Below are 14,553 nucleotides of genomic sequence, written 5' to 3'. Positions count from 1 at the left end.
TGGGGGCTCGTGAGTCGCGACTCGTGACTTGTGACTGGTAACTGGGGACTGGGGGCTCGTGAGTCGCGACTCGTGACTGGTGACTGGGGACCGGTTGAAAAAATTGATTTCGTTGCTACGAGACTCAGCTAGCAAGCCAACACGCGCGCGCGCAAACAAACGATTAGCAACACATTTTAGAAACAAATATTTCAATCGAAGTTTCAGTGCCAACATGTGTTTTTTTTTCCCACAAAACAACGTATTTAATTTACTGGGAAGGCCGCAAACAAACGATTAGAGTATACACCAAAATATTTTTAAAAAAACTTGCATAGTTCGATGGTTACTCTAAAATTGCATAGAGAAAATCAAAACAATAATTTAGGTCATATTAAAAACTGGACCAATAGGATCCAGTTTAGTCTGAAAAAAAATTCTATACAAATATTTAACTGATACTTACAAAATCCATCTCGCCAATCACACAATTGTTTCTTAACATATAATATAATTATTATACAACTTATAACTTAAAGTTTCTATTGGTATGACAGGAATGATAAAAGATAAAATACAACGTGTAAGAAAATTCAATTGATTTTTTTACTTACATACACTTTGTTATTTTGACCCAAACAAAAATTTTATCGATATTCTAAATAGGTATTAGGAGCAAGGAAACATTAGAAAGTGCAATTATTTTCAGCCAATATTTTAAAAGACCAACATTATATCCACAATTTAAGTAGGCTTAAATGTTGATTATGTTCTGCAAACAAGATATTTTAGCTATTTAAATACTCAAGTAGTGAATAGTCAATGAGTAATGTTGAAGTACTTTATCATGTTAAAAACCACATTTCCCAAATTACCTACAAATATCTGATATAGACAATGGAAGAAAAATTAACACGGCAACAAAACTGTTGTCTTGACATAATTTAAGAATTCAAGACAAAGAGCAACCATAAAGAGCTTAAGCCTTCTTCTTGCTTGGTGCCAACTGGGTCTCAAGCTACAAAAAAAACAACAAAGAAAAATTAAATTAAACAGCTAAGAAAGAAAAAGGAAAATCAACAATAGAAAGATGAACCAAATACCTCTTTCTTTACCGCCTCTTCCTTTTCAGATAATACCAATTATGTCGCATGGAGATGACATGTAAGCTGCAAAAAAAAAAAAAAACATCAATAAAAAAGAATTATGTTAAAGTATTTAACTTAAAAACCAATATAATTAGTACTTTATTTATATCACGATGAGTGTCTTTAAGAGAAGGAAAAATTATTTTAAAATAAGTGTTATTTATAAGTTTCAATACAATTTTAATTATTTTTTCAACATTATCTATTGATAATTACTATATATACAACTTAATTCTAAGATATTATTATATTTTGTATTAATAATAATAATAAAAATAAAAATAAAAAATTTATCAATAATTAAAATAAATAATTTGATAAATGATTATTTCTTTTAATTAAGATATATATTAACGATGTAAAATTGGATTTGGAGTTATTTAATTTGATAATTTAATTTTGAAGTTATTTAATTCGATAAAAGACATAGGAAGACTGGTGACTGGGGGCTCGTGAGTCGCGACTCGTGACTGGTGACTCGTGACTGGGGGCTCGTGACTGGTGACTGGTGACTGGGGGCTCGTGAGTCGCGACTCGTGACTTGTGACTGGTGACTGGGGACTGGGGACCGGTTGAAAAAATCGATTCCGTTGCTACGGCACTCAACTAGCAAGCCAACATGCGCGCGCGCAAACAAACGATTAACAACACATTTTAGAAACAAATATTTCAATCGAAGTTTCTGTGCCAACGTGTTTTTTTTTCCACAAAACAATGTATTTAATTTACTGGGAAGGCCGCAAACAAACGATTAGAGTATACACCAAAATATTTTTAAAAAAACTTGCATAGTTCGATGGTTACTCTAAAATTGCATAGAGAAAATCAAAACAATAACTTAGGTCATATTAAAAACTGGACCAATAGGATCCAGTTTAGTCTGAAAAAATATTCTATACAAATATTTAACTGCTACTTACAAAATCCATCTCGCCAATCACACAATTGTTTCTTAACATATTATATAATTATTATACCACTTATAACTTAAAGTTTCTATTGGTAGGACAGGAATGATAAAAGATAAAATACAACGTGTAAGAAAATTCAATTGATTTTTTTACTTACATACACTTTGTTATTTTGACCCAAACAAAAATTTTATCGATATTCTAAATAGGTATTAGGAGCAAGGAAACATTAGAAAGTGCAATTATTTTCAGTCAATATTTTAAAAGACCAACATTATATCCACAATTTAAGTAGGCTTAAATGTTGATTATGTTCTGCAAACAAGATATTTTAGCTATTTAAATACTCAAGTAGTGAATAGTCAATGAGTAATGTTGAAGTACTTTATCATGTTAAAAACCACATTTCCCAAATTACCTACAAATATCTGATATAGACAATGGAAGAAAAATTAACACGGCAACAAAACTGTTGTCTTGACATAATTTAAGAATTCAAGACAAAGAGCAACCATAAAGAGCTTAAGCCTTCGTCTTGACATAATTTAGACTTGTAATTGAGACGCGTCGCTTAATCAAAACCAATCGCTCCAAAAGAATCGGATTTATGTTTGATAACATAGCAGAGGATATAATGTATGGGGTGATAGCCATATCATTTCATTATGTGGTTCAATTAATTTGGAAGTTTCTATGACCCATAGTGTTGCATGTCTACATTCCATGTGTATGGTCAACAATGGTTCCCATTTTATTGGTGCTCCAATTTTTTATGTGAAACCCGCAAGTCAATTAGAACCACTAGAAAAACACTTCAAATTTTTTAAAATTGTTACATTCACATAATTCAAATTCAAATTTGTGAACAATAGTTAAACTAAAATGATATTAAGTTATCTCATCCAAACAAACAGAGTTTCTAATTGACGTTATACTCTTCAGCTCTGTGTCAACAATTGGTTGATAATCAGTCCCCACCTTAAATATAAATTTATTTATTTTCATAGAATTATTACTATGAAAAGCCCACACACTCCTATTTTCTCCTCCTAACCCCAAACCAATTCTAAATGAGTCGATTCCATCACCCTAAACTGGAGGGGAAGAAAAATAAGAGAAGAGGATGCAATGAATCTCATTATGTTTCCTCCACTCCACTATTTTTTTTTAAATCCAAAATAATGAAATCATACTCCATTCCATTCCACCCCATTTAATCACATTCCATCAATCCAAACAAAGCCTAAAAAGAATCCAAAAGAAAGTAATGACAGTCCAAGAGTTCAAACTCCAAAACTTAAGTCATCAAATCATTATGTTTCCTCCACTCCACTATTTTTTTTTTAAATCCAAATAATGAAATCATACTCCATTCCATTCCACCCCATTTAATCACATTCCATCAAGCCAAACAAAGCCTAAAAAGAATCCAAAAGAAAGTAACAACAGTCCAAGAGTTCAAACTCCAAAGCTAAGTCATCAAAATCAAAACTTAAAAAAAAGTGATACGAAAACAGTATCAAATAGAAAAGAGTTTAAACATTTCCTACAAATATCTGATACAAATAAAGGAAGAAAAATTAACATGCGCAGCAATGAAGAGTTTAAGCCTTCTTCTTGCTTGGTGCCAACTGGGTCTCAGGCTGCAAAAAACAACAAATAAAAATTAAATTAAAGAGCTAATAAAGAAAAAGGAAAATCAACAATAGAATGATGAACCAAATACCTCTTTCTTGACCGCCTCTTCTTTTTCAGATAATACCAACTCTATGTGGCATGGAGATGACATATAAGCTGCAAAAAAATATCACCTCAATAAAAAAAACACGACAGATATCAATCAATTAAAACAAATTTCGAGATAAACTTACGGTTAATTCTTCCATGGGCTCTGTATGTTCGACGTCTTTGCTTCTGTGCTTGATTAACTTGGATATGAGACACGTAAAGAGCATCAATATCCAAACCTTTCACCTGAAAGGATCAATTACAACTCAAATGAGCATATAAAAGCAACAAAAAAAATGTCTGTAAAAATACATTTTAAAGATATCGAACTTACTTCAGCATTACTCTCTGCGTTCTTGAGCAAATCTAGAATGAACTTGGCGGATTTGGCAGGCCACCTTCCTTGTCCATTAGAGTGTCTATTCTTGGCCTGAGCTGTCCTCCCAACACCACGACAGAAACGCCTGAATGGAATGGCTTGTTTGTGTGCAAGAACATCCTCCAAGTAACTCTTGGCCTTTGTCAAAGGCAATTTCCTGATTGAAAAGGCAGTTTCCCTAGTGTTCTGCAAGTAAAATTCAAAAGATTAAAATTAGATCCAGTAAAATACTTTTAATAAATAGATTCAGAAAAGATTCATATATTTTGTTCCATCAATGATATAGGAACCTCGGGAAGAAATGAATACATTAAAGAAACAACAATGGATAACCGGTACTTAATTTACAAAGGAGCTAAGGCTAGAAAAATTTGCGATCCCCATATTTTTATAGATAAATAAACAATGCCCATTTAATCAGGTTTCCATGTGCCACCCCCATATTTTAATAGATTAAAACAATGCTGATTTAAAACAAAACAAAAGAACAAAATGTTCCATCATTTACTGAACCTTCAGTCACAAATAAGAAACAGAGGTTCACCCAATAACGTTGGTTTTACTATCCCTGAAGGTTACGAGAGAACTGCTCACATAGGCAACAGACCACTGCTTTTATCATTAGGGTTTTCAACAACTACAAATCTTTAAATAACTTCCTATAACTATAAGGCTATAACCTTCATGGAAAAATTGCAAATAGCAAAAGAAGAAAATGTTCCATCATTTACTGAACCTACAATCACAAAAAATGGAACAGCGGTTCACCCAATAACAATGGTTTTATATCTCCCTGAAGGTTACGAGAGGACTGCTCACAAGGCAACAACAGGCTACATAAATTACCGGTTGACAAGGTAAACCAGAAACAATGACCCTCGGAAGCTACATAAAAACAGGCTACACTCTACACATAAAATCTGGCTATAATTTATATAATGAAACAGTTTAAAATCTGAGTTGTTGAGAAATAAATAGAGAAAATGTCCCATCATTTACTGAACCTTCAATCACAAAAAAAGGAATAGAGGTTCACCCAAGAACAATGGTTTTATATCCCTGAATGTTACGAGAGGACTGCTCACAAGGCAACAGACCACTGCTTTTTGTCATCAGGTTTTTAAACAATTCCAAATATTTTAACAACTAAAAATCCGATTAATAAGGAAAACAACAATCAATGACCATATGAATCCACATAAAAATAAGGTATCCTCTACTCATAAAATCAGGCTATATTTTATACAACAATCAACGAATCTTACTATTAATTTTTTAAAAAATATTACTATTTTTAGTTTCTTTTAAGAGACATCTATTTTCTCCTTATCCTATGTCTAAACACAGTTACCTTACTTTTCTCAGCTTTTCTCATTTCCTTTTGGCTCTCTGAATGAGTATATAATGATTGTCTATGTGAGTGATTTCTCAAAAGTAAAATTTTAATCTGACATGTGAGTTTGAGAAAAATTTTACATATGAATTTGATTGAATGTATAAAAATAGATAAATCTTATAAGAAAAAACTGTTTATGTTAAAAAAAAATTAACAAAAAATAATTATTAGTTGTGACAAAGTTTCAAAATCGAATTATATAAATCTATAGGATAATTGTGGTTAGGGAGGTTTGATTTCTGTGAATTTTAATTGATTCATGTGGTGTATGTTGTTGTAATTTTGGATTCTATACAATATTATACTTTTTATTTATCCATTATAATGTTTGATCATAATGTTTCATTTCAAGCTCTTGGTGGCACGTGGAAGCTATGGTGGAGATAATCCAGGATTAGTTGTTCTTTTTGTTCAATAAGATTATCTCTATTCAGATTATGGATTTCGTGTTTTCAATCTTTCTATTATTGGTAGTTTAATTGTTTCATTCCTTTTAGTGGCTTCTCCGATGTGCTAGCTGTAGCAGAAGATTATAGTCTCCAACTTTGGGAATAAAATGACTTTTTCTATGTTTTTTGTTATTTACTAGTCATCCTTATGCTTGGTTTTAAGATTTGGTTTCTTGGCAGTGTGAACTGAATGTTGGAATTTAGGACGACACGGTTGGGCTCTACATTCTTGCTTCTTGGTTTGGACAAAATTTCCTTCTCCCCATTATACGTGCCTTAATTCTTTAAGGTGATTGTGTGCATCTGGATTGTTTCGACTTCAGAGTTTGTTCTTATATAAAAGCTTTCCTTGGTCGAGATTGTTATTTGCTTATCAATATGCTTAAGAGCTCAAGTAATTGATACTATTGACTATTCTTTGATGTCGATTCCTTCAATATTATTTTTCATTTGATCAGAGAGATATGTGAAGCGTTTTACAACAAGCAGGAGTTCTCATATGCCTTTTCTTGTAAGGCTAAGAACTACTTGTGCTCAAGTGTATAGAGCGTTCTAAGATTCCATATTGTGGAAGGCTAAGGATGGCAAATGGTTTTCGATAAATCTAATTTTTTCTGCATAACTTAATTTTTGTCTATTGTTTTAATACTACACACACACATTCTGAATTGTTAACCTGTTGATCTGCAGTGTAGTGTAACATCCTTCATAATGGTCAGCCACTGCCTCAAATTCTTTTCATTTCATTATTTCTTTGTCGATTTTAATTATCTAGTTATGTCAATTTGTGATTTCTACTTTGGTGTTATAGGGGAGGTAATCTATGTGACTACACTGTGGCACTTCGAAACTATGGCGAAGATGGATTTGCCTTCTATATGATTATCTCTATTTGGATTATAGATTTGTGTTTCTTCATTTTCCTTTTCTATTTTGAGTGTTCAGTTGTATCAATATTTCATTACTTCTTTGTCGATTTTAATTATCTAATTATGTCAATTTATGATTTCTACTTTGGTGTTATAGGGGAGGTAATCTATGTGACCACACTGTGGCACTTCGAAACTATGGCGAAGATGGATTTGCCTTCTATATGATTATCTCTATTTGGATTATAGATTTGTGTTTCTTCATTTTCCTTTTCTATTTTGAGTGTTCAGTTGTATCAATATTTCATTACTTCTTTGTCGATTTTAATTATCTAATTATGTCAATTTATGATTTCTACTTTGGTGTTATAGGGGAGGTAATCTATGTGACCACACTGTGGCACTACTATGGTGAAGATGGACTTCCCTTCTATATGGTTATCTCTATTTGGATTACAGATTGGTGTTTCTTCATTTTTCCTTTCTTTTTTGAGTGTTTAGTTTTATCAATTCATTTCTTTTATTGCGTTACAGAGTTATTATGAATATTGTTGGGGTCTGGTAGCCGTGTAGAAGATTATAATGATCTTGATTTTTGGTCATGGGAACAAAATAATTTCTTTCTATGCTTCTGTTCTAGATTGGTTGACCTTATGTTTGATCTTAAGATTTGATTTATTCACTGTGAACTGGAATGTGGGTGTCTTTGTATTTTCAAGAGAATTCGTACATGTCAGCCGAAGAATTAAGGACAACAGTCAACAAGTCTCGGCTCTTTGTTTGGAAGAATTTGCTTAGTACCTAAACCTTTTTAATGAATTTTTTTATAATGTTGATCTACACGAATCACTCTCCTCCTAATTAGATATCCTCTTCCTTACCGTGGTACAGAAACCAACCTTTGGATTAGAAATTGATGAAATAGTTTTGTTGGATTCAGAAAACAGAAACGAATCTTACTATTCAAAATTCATAAAAAGGAAACAAAATGAGAAATAAATTACCTTGAAATGAACTCTAAGATCAGCACCTCTAGCCTTGCATGCTGTACATAAAAATTGGTTTAAAAAACTAAGATTTAGATCTCCTAAAAATTAATTGAAGTGACAATGTAAAAATTCTAAATGAGCTTATTACGCAACAAAAACTCAGAATCTAAAACAAAAATCGAGTAAACCACAAGAAAAATCACTTACACTTGGTGGGATTATCGGGCTCTCTTGAGTACTTGACCTGAGATTTAAAAACACGGAGAGAGCCATTTAGTGTTATCAATACAAATCAGATATCTGATACAAAACGACGGTGATAAACAAGTATAAGGTGAAATTCAAAAATGTATGAGAAGCTTACCATGACGACGGGGTTGTGGCGGAACCTGCAGCAGAAAACAGAATTAGGGGTTGTGGCGGCGGGAACCTGCAGAAAACGAATTAGGGCTCAGGCTAATAACAATGCTTTTATATAGCGGCTTTAAAACCACGGCCCAATGTCATTTTTTAGCTTATTAGGGCTCAAGTATAAGGCCCAATATCACAAATAAGATTTTATACATACCCCTTATTTTTATACTTCTACTCCTACCCCATGTTCTCACAAAAAAGTTAATTTTATCCGTTTTTATGTTTTACCATATTACTTTTCAGTTTTTACCTTTCATTCCAACAACCTGAGTCCTTGACATTGTGGTTGCAGAACTTTATTTAAACCCTAAAAACTTAAAACCTTAAACCAGATCTGGATCTATTGTGGCGTTATTACATTACATTATAACTATAATATAATAACAAAATCAGGTCATAATTGAAAATTAGTGTGTCCCTAAAAACACGATAGACAACCGAGAATTGCAATGAAAAGAGTGAGGTGTAAGGGGCAAAAATGAAAACAAAATGAAAGTAAGAACGTGATGATACCTTTTGATAGAGAAACGAAAAACCTCTTCTGAGTGAGTGGTGAAGGTGATGGTCGATCGAAGTTTAAATCTGTTGCAACCGTTCCGTGCACCGGTAAAACTCCCCTGAGATTTTACATGTATGATCTCCCCCGCCGGTTCAATGTCGGCATGCTTAATCGCCGGAATACAGCGGAAGCTCCGGTTACCGCTGTTGATTACCCTATGTGGCCCTATGGGTTCGGTTATTGGCGGTGGCGGGAACGGAAGCGAAGTGGTTAGGGTTTTGGATCCGGAGCTTGTAGATGTGTTTTTTGTTCCGTTTTTTTCTTCGCTTAGTTTCAATACACATGGCCATCACATGACGGATCCGGAAACGCAAATTGATCGACAATTGCTGGTACTTGATTTGTTCGACCCGACCCGAATTAATGGTTTCAAGAAGTTGTTTTTATAACACATTCTCGAGAGTTTATGGATATAATTTGAAAATGTCTCATAGATAATATCATAATCTCTTTTCATAAACTCTCACTAATAGTGTGGTTGCTGAATCCAATAAGTTAGGATACTTAAAAATTATATTAGCTTTTTTTGGTCAAGATAGCCGTAGTGACTAGACTAAGGACTCACGTATAGTGGCGGATTCATAAATTATTTTCCTCACAACAATTATTTTATCTCAAGAAAATGCTGTAAAGCACATCCTAATTTGTAGGAATCACATATAGAAATAGTATCTTGAAATATATGTATTTAATTTACATAAAAATTAGAATTTTCAGTATAAAATTTATATTCTCTATTTTTTGATGTTATCCTTAAGACATTTGTTAGCCAATTTTTTTTGTATTATGCATAGGAACAAAAAAGTCTACCTGCAAGAGTAATTAAGACACGTTTTATTTTGTATTAATAAATTCAATGAATTATTAGCCCGTGTCTATACACATTAAATAAGTGAAATTAATTGTGATATTTAATTTAGGAAAATATATTTTTTAACATAAAAATATTAATTCATTCAAATTAAAAGAATACATAGATCAAGAATAACATACACTTTTATTAAAATTAAAAATGTTGAATATTTCAACAAACTCATAACACTTATTTTAATAATATAAAATTATTAAATATCTATAAATCTAATAAAATTAAAATGATAAAAAAATTGATTTATTAAAAAATAATTTATTTAAATAAAATAATATATAAAAAATTGATATTGATAAAATTTCAAACTAAAAAATAGTCATAAATAATTAATCTTCTACGATGAAGAAGACAATGACAGTAGAGTAGAGTATAGATAACACCTAGACCTAATTGTTTAAACATTACTCTCAATTTTAGAAAAATATCAATGTATAATAATTTTGATATTAAAATTTAGTTCTTAATCAAAATTTTATCAGCAAATGTTTTTAAAAATAATAATTATGAAATAATTTAGTGTAATTCCTTATCATTATAACTAAGTTTTATTTTTTTAAAGTACAAAATAGAAATAGTAAGTTTTATCAAGATCTAATTCCTTATAATTTTTTTAAAAACTGAATGTTTCAATCTCCACGATAAGGGAATGCTATACGCATCTATAATAAATTCTTTATTTTACTAAATCTATAACAAACTTCTCTCTCTATATATATATAAATTGAATTTAACCTTCACAATTAAGATACAATTTAAAGATAAATACTATGGCAACATTGATTTCATACGAAGCGATTTAAATTACTGCAATTGCTTATAATAAATTATAATAATAAATTAATATAAATATTTTGAATTATATATATTCTCACACAAATTTTAATACATAATTTTATTATAATGGAGATATTATATACTTTTATATGTCAATGAAGTCTCTGTTTAATAATAAAAGTTTAATATTTTAATCTTGAAAATTTAAAATAATAATTTTTTTGAAAAAGACAAATAAAATTTCGATCCAAATAAATGTTGGAAGCAACAAAAATACCCCCAACAACAAAGAAAGCTAAAACACCCCACTAAAAGTCTCACTCTAATTTTTTATATTTACCTTTCTACTAATTTTTCTTAATAAAATGTTAGCAAGTGCCACAAAACACATTCTAAGGACTTAAGTATAAAAATAGTGTCTTCTAACTCTTGCATTTAATTTCTCAAATTTTTTTTAAAAAATTATTTTTTATTTTTTAATATGTACCTTTATGATATTTTTTATAAAAAATCTTTGTACTATATGTACTACAAACAAAAATCGGCGTGAGAGAATCAATTAAAACATCTTTTATTTCATATTATTAAATTCAATTAATCATTAGCGTGTGTTTTTAACTTTAATATTTAATTTAGAAAAATGCTAACAATTCATTTGATGGAAAGAAAATTCACTCCATCAATTAACTCAGATTTAATTCAAATATATCATCAACATAGCTATTTGTTATAATATTAATTAATTATAATCGTTAAAAAATAAATTTGTCACTGATCATAATTATTTTATAAGGCTGGTCGACCCAACCTCACCTTTGATTCCTGCTCGATCAATCTGATTTGATTTGTAACACACTAGGATATATATGTGCTTCTTCAGTTTTATTTATAAGCAAAACATTTTTTTTCCACAAATGTTAAAAAATTTGTTCCAGTTACTAAAATTTCTTTTTTGTCATATCAAGTATTACGTTAAAATTATAAACTTGTCTTAAAAGAATAGGAGAATTAACAATGGATGTTTTTTTTAACATTTTAACAATATATTAAATAGAATTAAATTTGATGACTTTTATTTATATATGAAATATATAAAATTATGACTTTTATTTATTAATAAAATCAGATGAAATATTATGAAAAAATATCTGCGTGAGAGAGTCAATTAAAACATCTGTTATCTACCGTATTTGCTAAAAGAAAATGGAATCAATTAATATTAAATTAAAACGACAGCATTTAATACGTTTGCCTAAAGCTGCAAATTAAAAACTTAAAATCCAACTACTCCAATTACAAGCCTAAGAAATCCAATAACAAGCCTAACAAATCCAATCAATTTAGACATGTGAGTAGAATCCAAATTGGAATTTTGACCGGAGTAGTTGTTTGACTTTTTTTTCTTCTTCTTATTAGACATGTTTTTTTTTTATCTCTAAATTATTAGAATTCATTATCTTGAAAATCAAGTTGAAAAAAAACTTAATTTTGAAATTTAACTTATATACATTATTAATATAAATAATTTTTATCCTCTCAATCAATCACAAACCAAAATTTGTATGACTTTTAAGGTAATAAAATTGTAGTCAAATATTTTTAACAATCTAATAATTATAATTGATTGACAATTACACATATTAATTAAACTCATATTTAATTTATATACATCCTCAAAAGAAATATAGATATTTGTTATAATATAAATTAATTATAATTGTTAAATTATTAAAAATAATTTAAAATATATGACCTTAATTGTGATTATTTTTTAAATGATTAAATAAAAATATTTAACCTTAATCACGACCTTTAATTCTTCTTTACAATGTCAATGTAAGATAACTAATTAATCTTGTTACTCTCACACAATTAATTAACTTAACAGTCCACTATTCATTCATGAATTTTGGTTTGGTGATTATCCTGTTGTGACTTACTTTTATAAAAGACTAAAAATTACTGTTTTTTCTCAAGACTAACACATCTTCCATATTTTTTTGTGAGAGACTAGAATAAAATTTTATTAATAATTTATTCTAATTAATACGCTTGCTCCTATAATCGTTGTCACATTTGTGAGAAGAAAAAAAAAATAAAAAGAAATGCTCTTAAAAAACTGTCACTTTTAATTATGATTTAATTTTTTCAATTATATAAATTATATAATTAATATTATGTACATCACGTTGAATTATCATTCCTAATAGTGAATAATTAAAAATAAGTTAGTAAAAATAACTATTCTTTTTTTTTTATTATATGAATTTAATTTGTATAAAGCATATTATAACTATTCATATCCAATTATTTATTTCTCACTTTTTTATCAATGAATGGACAAATGAATGAAATATCATATTTGTTAAAACGAAATTTAACAATTCTAATATTAACTCTATATCTAAAAAGATTTAATTCATATGTAATATTTGTCTAAAGAATCTTTCCACCGTCAACCAATTATAATAGCCACATCCAAAAGAAAATGTTTGACTTTAATGGTAACAATTTCTAAAATCACAAATTGTGATTGTCGAAACTTTTTACATGGACAATGTGCAAAAATAAAACTCTACATAAAAGAAACGCTCAGGTTCAACAAATGTTGAGCAAAATACACTTGTAATTTGCAATTCCTAATTCCCAATATCCCCAATACAGTGACAGTCATTGTAAAAGAACGTCCAACATGAAATTTCAACGGAAAATTGATACAGTAATGTACAGAGACGAACAAAATTGAAGCTCAATGAGCGAATAGTTGTTATTTTTCGGAAAATAAAAAGAAAGAAAAAGAAAAACCCTTTTGGAAGAAGAATTCGCACGATAGTGAATAAGAATTGACACTACAAGAAATGATGGATTTTGTGAGGGCCAAAAGCCCTCACAAAGGGCAAATAGCAGCCACAAAGGTGGATTTTGTGAGGGCTTTTGGCAGCCACAAAGAAGCTGGTCACAAAATTTTGTGAGGGCTTTTGCAGCCACAAAGTGCTTGAAACAGGTTGGCATTTGTGAGGGCTTTTGCAGCCACAAAAGACAGACATTTGTGAGGGCTTTTGCAGCCACAAAAGTCTGCCTTTGTGGGGCATATGCCGCCACAAAGGACATGCTGAATTTTTCTGATTAGACCTTTGTAAGGGCCCAAGCAGTCACAAATTTCCTCCTTTGTGAGGGCTTTTGGCCGCCACAAATGCCATCCTGAATAAAAAATAATATATTTTGTGAGGGCTTAGGCCGCCACAAAATAATACGTATTTAATAAATTAATTTTTAAATTCAAAAATAATAGTTTATTATAATATTATATAGGTTAAATTACATCCGTGGTCCCTTAACTTAATTTCAGGTAACGTTTTAGTCCTTTATCTTTTTTTTTCCCGACTTGATCCTTCATTTTAATTTTAAGTGACAATTTGATATTTTATGTTTTAAAATTTCAACAATGTTATCCTTTTTTATACAAAAATTCAAAAAAAAAAAATTAATCAAAACTCATAAAATTAATTATATTCTTCAATATAATACAAATTTCATCAAATTCGTAACGCAAATCTTCAAATAAACTCATATTTTCATATTTTATTTGATATTGTTAGAAATAAAGGACTAAATCGGGAAAAAAAAATTATAAAGGACTAAAACGTTACCTGAAATTAAGTTAAGGGACCACAGATATAATTTAGCCTATTATATATAATAAATTAATATAAATATAATATTAAAATTTAAATTATAATTATAATTAAATTAAAATTTAAATTAAATTTAAAATATAATGTAATTATAAATTAAATTTAATATATAATAAACTAATCTTAATATAATTAAAATTTTAAAATAAAATATTTAAATTAAAATTAAAGATTAATTTAAATAATAAAATATTTAAATTAATAACAAAATATTTAAATTACTAATAATAAAATATTTAAATATTTAAATTAATAATTATAATTATAATTAAACATTAATTTAAATTATAAATAAATTAAAATTAAAATTAAATTAAAATTTAAATATTAAAATATTAAAATTAAAATAAATATTATATATAAAAAATAATATTAATAATAATTAAAGCTAG

At 29.0% G+C, this 14,553-nt stretch overlaps 1 protein-coding gene and 3 non-coding genes across 4 annotated transcripts; all 4 read right to left on the bottom strand.

Annotated features, from left to right (window-relative positions):
- Window positions 1-3,392: 3,392 nt before the first annotated feature.
- LOC101510441 (large ribosomal subunit protein uL22z-like) lies at window positions 3,393-9,112 on the bottom strand. Its single transcript, XM_004512417.4, has 8 exons — window positions 8,776-9,112; window positions 8,213-8,278; window positions 8,056-8,092; window positions 7,864-7,904; window positions 4,101-4,331; window positions 3,910-4,012; window positions 3,765-3,832; window positions 3,393-3,681 (listed from the first exon to the last, which is right to left on the bottom strand). Exons 2-8 carry the CDS (start codon window positions 8,213-8,215, stop codon window positions 3,643-3,645), a joined length of 522 nt encoding a protein of 173 aa, XP_004512474.1. The 5' UTR covers window positions 8,216-8,278; window positions 8,776-9,112; the 3' UTR covers window positions 3,393-3,642.
- On the bottom strand, window positions 4,636-4,764 carry LOC113788136 (small nucleolar RNA snoR74). Its single transcript, XR_003474644.1, has one exon. It is a non-coding gene; the product is annotated as a small nucleolar RNA snoR74 (small nucleolar RNA).
- LOC113788140 (small nucleolar RNA snoR74) lies at window positions 4,859-4,988 on the bottom strand. Its single transcript, XR_003474648.1, has one exon. It is a non-coding gene; the product is annotated as a small nucleolar RNA snoR74 (small nucleolar RNA).
- Window positions 5,127-5,254, bottom strand: LOC113788139 (small nucleolar RNA snoR74). Its single transcript, XR_003474647.1, has one exon. It is a non-coding gene; the product is annotated as a small nucleolar RNA snoR74 (small nucleolar RNA).
- Window positions 9,113-14,553: the final 5,441 nt, after the last annotated feature.

This window comes from Cicer arietinum, chromosome 8, assembly GCF_000331145.2.
Source record: "Cicer arietinum cultivar CDC Frontier isolate Library 1 chromosome 8, Cicar.CDCFrontier_v2.0, whole genome shotgun sequence".
NCBI lineage: Eukaryota > Viridiplantae > Streptophyta > Magnoliopsida > Fabales > Fabaceae > Cicer > Cicer arietinum.
This window is presented reverse-complemented; position numbering and strand designations above follow the sequence as displayed.